At 36.4% G+C, this 5,180-nt stretch overlaps 1 protein-coding gene across 1 annotated transcript; it reads right to left on the bottom strand.

Moving 5' to 3' along the window:
* Positions 1-281: 281 nt before the first annotated feature.
* LOC143535525 (putative SNAP25 homologous protein SNAP30) lies at positions 282-3,805 on the bottom strand. The gene is made up of 5 exons (XM_077029751.1): positions 3,323-3,805; positions 2,102-2,195; positions 1,862-1,995; positions 1,085-1,182; positions 282-428 (listed from the first exon to the last, which is right to left on the bottom strand). The coding sequence occupies exons 1-5, from the start codon at positions 3,803-3,805 to the stop codon at positions 329-331; spliced, it is 909 nt and encodes a 302-aa protein (XP_076885866.1). The 3' UTR covers positions 282-328.
* Between the last annotated feature and the right edge of the window lie 1,375 nt (positions 3,806-5,180).

Here is a 5,180-nt window from a genome sequence, read left to right as displayed (position 1 = left end):
TTTGGAACCATGGGGATTCAACCGGTTTAATTTTTTTTTCGGGGACTCAAAGTGACTCCGTCCTCAGACCACAGGGACGAATACAGTAATTTTCTCTAAATAAAATTACAATATATTGTTTAACTATAGTCTATAACTATATACAAATTACTTTTAATACCCAAAAAAAACCGTTGATTTTTTTAATTCTTTTTGTTATTTTAACACTGATGACTTAAAACATACCCAAGCACCATGCTCAAATGTAATAGCAGACACTAATAAGAAAATTCTAGTCTCATACAAACGAATAGCGATTGTCATGTGAAAATTAAGAAACCGTGATGATCTACTTTCCAAGTAGACGTCGAGTACGTTGATTAGCACCTCTAACTCGGAAATTGAGCTCATCAACATCATCTTCAAGAGGAGTAAGAGCTTTGTTTTGCCTGCAAATATTCATATTAGTAACACAAACACAAGTTTATAACCTCGAGCCTAAATATAAACAAGCCCGAGCTTCACTTATCAACCTCGAGCTTGCTTGTGAGCCAAAACAACCCTAAACAAGCCTATTATTTACATAATTTTTACTTAATATATTTACTTTACATAATAACAATTATTATACATATATATGGTTTTATTTGTATAAATGTTTTAATTATAGATATATATTAATAATAAATCATAAACGAACCAAGCTCAAGCTTGAAAAACTACTCACGAGCCTAAAAATAGGCTTGCTTAATAAACGAGCGCGACCTTCACTTATCGAGCCCGAGCCAAGCTTGAGCTTGAACTATGCACGAGCCTAGTAATTTTGTAACTATAATTTATTATATACACTATATACTTATATAATCTTTATTATTAGATGTGAAACTATAATAAAAATGAATAAATGATATACATTATGTTATATATAAATGTCTTAATTATAAATATATATATATATATGCATATATATATATATATATATATATATATAATTAAAAATGTAGAAATTAATTAATAAATGATTAACACGCTGAGCTCGAGGTTGAGCTTGATAAATTACTCATGAACTGAAAAAAAATGTTAATAGACCAAAGAGACATCTAACCTTTCAATCTCTGAGCCCATATCAACTGCCATTTCTTTAAGTTCCCCGAGAATGTTACTCAAATCTGATAGTGCATCGTCTTGCTTTGTTTTCTCATACTGTTTATGGTCACAAATAGTTTATTAAAAATTCAAAATTATAATCAGAACATTTAGTGGCGGCGGGAAATGGACACATCAGGCGAGTTATGAAAGGGTGAAAGTCAAAACCAATAATTTTTGTTATAGGCTGAGACGGGTCAGGCCAGGCTGCGATTACCCGAAAACATTTTGTCCAAAATTGTTTAGTTCATGACCGTCCATGTAAACTGCGTGTGAACAACAGGGACCAAACATGCAATATGGGTAAACTACAGGGACCATCTGTGTAACTAACTCTATAAAAATTATGGGTAAGATATGAATACAAGAACTATATTATTGCAACATTTAACATTATACTGCGAATCCAACGGTTAAAAGGTTGCATGCACTAAAACCATTTGGGCCACCTTTGACCTGGTAAACCTAGTTGGCCCGTTTTCTTTTAACTGAGTAATTTGGCCCGTTATATTAAAATTTCATTAAAGGAGGGGGAAACGTGAGATTGAATTTATGAGTTGGGTAAATACGCATTTAAAGAGTTGGGAAGGGGAAATATGCAATCGATCCTAGAAATAAAACATCACACACACTTTATTAAACTACGTGTCGGTTTCAGCATTTCAGTTAATGCAAGCAATTTTCATCGAATATACATGTTAATCTGTATTCAAAAAGATTAAAGCTTTTTAAATACCTCGACTTTCTGTAACGCGTTTGTGGGTTCACGGGGCGGAGTTCTTGAATACGATTGTCCCTTAGTTTGGTTCGTGGTAAGTCCCAGTTTTTCTCTTTGTTCCAAATGGGCACCCTTTCTTTGTGCAGGATCATCTGAAAATAATCAAACGCACAACTTTCATAATTTACAAAACGGCCATGGAAACTAGATTAAAATATCCAAAATATGCATTAATGACAAGCTTTATATCCTAATTACCTCCGGTGATCGCGGGCCCGGTTATTGTGTGACCCTTTTTAGGCTTCCAGGTTCTTGAAAACATGCCCCCTAGACTTCCCAAAAGCTTCTCGCCCTGCATTAGAAAGTACAACTTCAAAATCTGGATACACTTATTATGAATGTGCTGATTCGGGTTGTGTGTTATCTGTAACGGGTCATACAGTTTGATATGCGTCCGTGCTAAGAATACCTAAAATGCTTTTATTTGAAGAGTTAGATTATTAATATAACTTTTTTTTTTCACAAGTCGGAGCTATAGAAACATTAATGACATACTATCCACATACCACTGATGTTTCGTTCGGATTGTATGACAGATTGACAGGCGAAAAATGGTCATCCTGGTCTAGTTAAAGTGACACGTCATACGGACCATAATGTCTTACACGGGCTGTATGATTTGTTTGACTAACACAAAAGTGACTGATGCAACAGCTAACAGGGTATCATCTGACAGGTAGGGGTGTAAAGGAACCGAGCCCAATGGTTCGAGCTTGGCTCATTTAACTGACGAAGTCGGCTCGTCAGTAGTTTTTCACGCTCGAGCTCCACTTGGGCTTGTTCGTTCATTATTTATTAATCAAGTTATATACATTTATTTTATTTTTTACGTATATTTTAATTATAAGTTTTTGTGTATAAACATAATATACATTATTTACTTCTTTTTATGACAATTTAATATATGGTAGTAATGACAATTATTATAAATATATATAATATATTTAAGATATTAAACAATTAAACAAATATTAAATAAAAAAAAGACTCTTTTAGGCTTTGCGAGGCAACTCGAGCTCAATCAAGGAAGCTCGGGTTCGAGCTTGTTTATTAAACAAGCTTATTTTAGGCTCGATCTTGTTTAAGCTTAGCTTGATTCAAGCTTTTAGTATGCCAATCTCGAGTGGCTCACCCGCGTTTTGTATGATGTGACAGGTGCTCCGGCGTCTAGATACACGGATGGTGGGTTTGTCGATAGCATAACCCTTTTCAGATATAAACAAAAAGAGTATTAACAGAGCAACCCAACCCGTTTTGACCATTGGAAAACAAACCGTTTTTGTCCATACCAAAACACGCCCCATTTTCACACCCACCCGTTTTGACCCACCTATCTTACCACCTCCAACAATACAAGACCTCATGACACATAATATCAAAAACCAAGAACAAAATAGAAATAGAAAAAAAAAACAATACCCTGCTAAGATCCTGTTCGATATCGGCAGCAGTCATGTGGGTCCCGGTAATTTGTTCACCCTGTTGATGCAAAGTAATCATAGTTTTAGTTGCATCTTCTCGTATATTTTCTGCAATTTTTAACGCGCTGTTAACGGTTTTTGTAGTTTCTTCAGCTTTATACGCGGCATAATGCTCCAATTCTTGCACATCTTGATTCTCTAGTCCACCAGAATCAACAAACTCATTTTTATATTTGTTTCTGGATGCATAAGTAACTTTGTAACCGGACCCTTTAACCGCATCGTCGTCGTGATCATCAAAAAGCACTGATCTTGAATCCGGGACCAACACAGAAGGTTCAGATGATGTTCTTCTTTCTGGGGTTAGCGGTGACTTATTTTCGGACTCGCCATCGGAATCAAAGGGGTTAGAAGGGTGGGGGTCAACTGACTTGGTTTTATGAATTCTGTGGTGGAAATGAGGTTTCTTGAGCCCAAACATATCCAACTATCCTGAAAACATGTGATGGATTCAATTAGTTTATCATGAAATAGGTGTTAATTACACCATTTAATCAAGGATTAGTTAAGAAGACATCAGCAAACCCAAATCTCATGTTTAAATAAAATGAATCAGGGATGAATAATAATAAATTGGGGGGAAGTGGTAGATAATTTGTTGACCAAGATCAGATGGATCCAAGTCTTCCATTTAATGAAGGACATCAAAATCCCCTAGGCCATTCATCATATAAGTAAATCAAAACGTAACAGATATTCAAGAAACTAAACATGAATAATAATAATACCTGGAGAGTTGTGAGATGGGTATGAAGCAAATTGGGAAATAAATGGTTCAAGAACAAAAGTAAGTCAGTCTGCGATGAATGGATGGGAGTAAAATTGCGTCTGGAACCACCGTTGAAGAGATCAAAGAAAGAGGACAAGCGCGTAGACTGACCGGCCCTCGCTTTTGAATTCAAATAACACCCGGACCCACTATCCGGAAGCCATCAATGAGTAGTCAGTCTATAATAAAATAATAAGTAATAGGGATGAGGTAGGTACTAGAGGTGTTCAAAAAAACCGGTTATAGAACCGGTTTGGTCGGTTTAACCGAAAACCGGTTAATAGAAAAACCGGTTATTAAAAAACCGGTTAAATTTAAAAACCGGTTAACCTAAAAACCGGTTAACTGGTTAACGGTCAAAAACCGGCTAACCTAAAAACCGGTTTTTAGGTTAACCGGTTTTTTACCGTTATAAAACGGCCATATGACCGTTTGGGTCCTTTTTTGCCCGTTTTTTCTTGATTTCTAGCCGTTTTTTTTAACATTTTACCCCCACAAACAACTATATATAGTTTAGGTTTGGTAGGTTAGCTCACACTCGATTATACAACTCTACTAGCTCTAAACATTTATTTCATACGCGATTATTTTGTTATCTCACACTCAATTATACCACATTACCACTCCATACGCTCTTATTTCGTAGTCGTTTATTTCATACTCGTACTCGTTTATTTCATACTCGATTATACGCTCTTATTATCATGGCCTCCCAAAGTGCTGCTTCATCCGTCAACATGGGTGCCTCGAACACAGACATAACGGTCGTTCGGATCATCCCCACGAAACGAAACCAAGATGTGTGGCAACATTTCGACCTATGCGAACTGTCTAACGGTCGCCAAAAAGCTCGATGCAAGCACTGTTTGAAGTTCTATGCCAAAGATGCAAACTCCACTTTAAAAGCGCATATACAACAGCGCTTTTGCAAGGCCTTGAAGGACGAAGCGGGAAGTAGTTCGCAGCCGGAGATGACGAATCAAGGAGGGGTGTTTACGTACGACGTTGAAGCGGTACGTTTACGTAG

This window comes from Bidens hawaiensis, unplaced genomic scaffold (assembly GCF_021521415.1).
Source record: "Bidens hawaiensis isolate Kalapana, Puna unplaced genomic scaffold, B.hawaiensis_p1.1 tig00010563_1, whole genome shotgun sequence".
Lineage (NCBI taxonomy): Eukaryota > Viridiplantae > Streptophyta > Magnoliopsida > Asterales > Asteraceae > Bidens > Bidens hawaiensis.
Note: the sequence above shows the minus strand (reverse complement) of the source record. Positions and strands in the feature narration are given on the sequence as shown.

What these genes read in the sequence shown, in the direction of transcription:
- LOC143535525 (XM_077029751.1), bottom strand. Translation starts at nt 3,805, where the DNA reads ATGTTTGGGCTCAAGAAACCTCATTTCCACCACAGAATTCATAAAACC. An exon ending in TCGAACAGGATCTTAGCAGG is followed by an intron (nt 2,196 to 3,322) that starts GTATTGTTTTTT and finishes TTTCTAATGCAG; the next exon opens with GGCGAGAAGCTTTTGGGAAG. An exon ending in CGGGCCCGCGATCACCGGAG is followed by an intron (nt 1,996 to 2,101) that starts GTAATTAGGATA and finishes GATTATTTTCAG; the next exon opens with ATGATCCTGCACAAAGAAAG.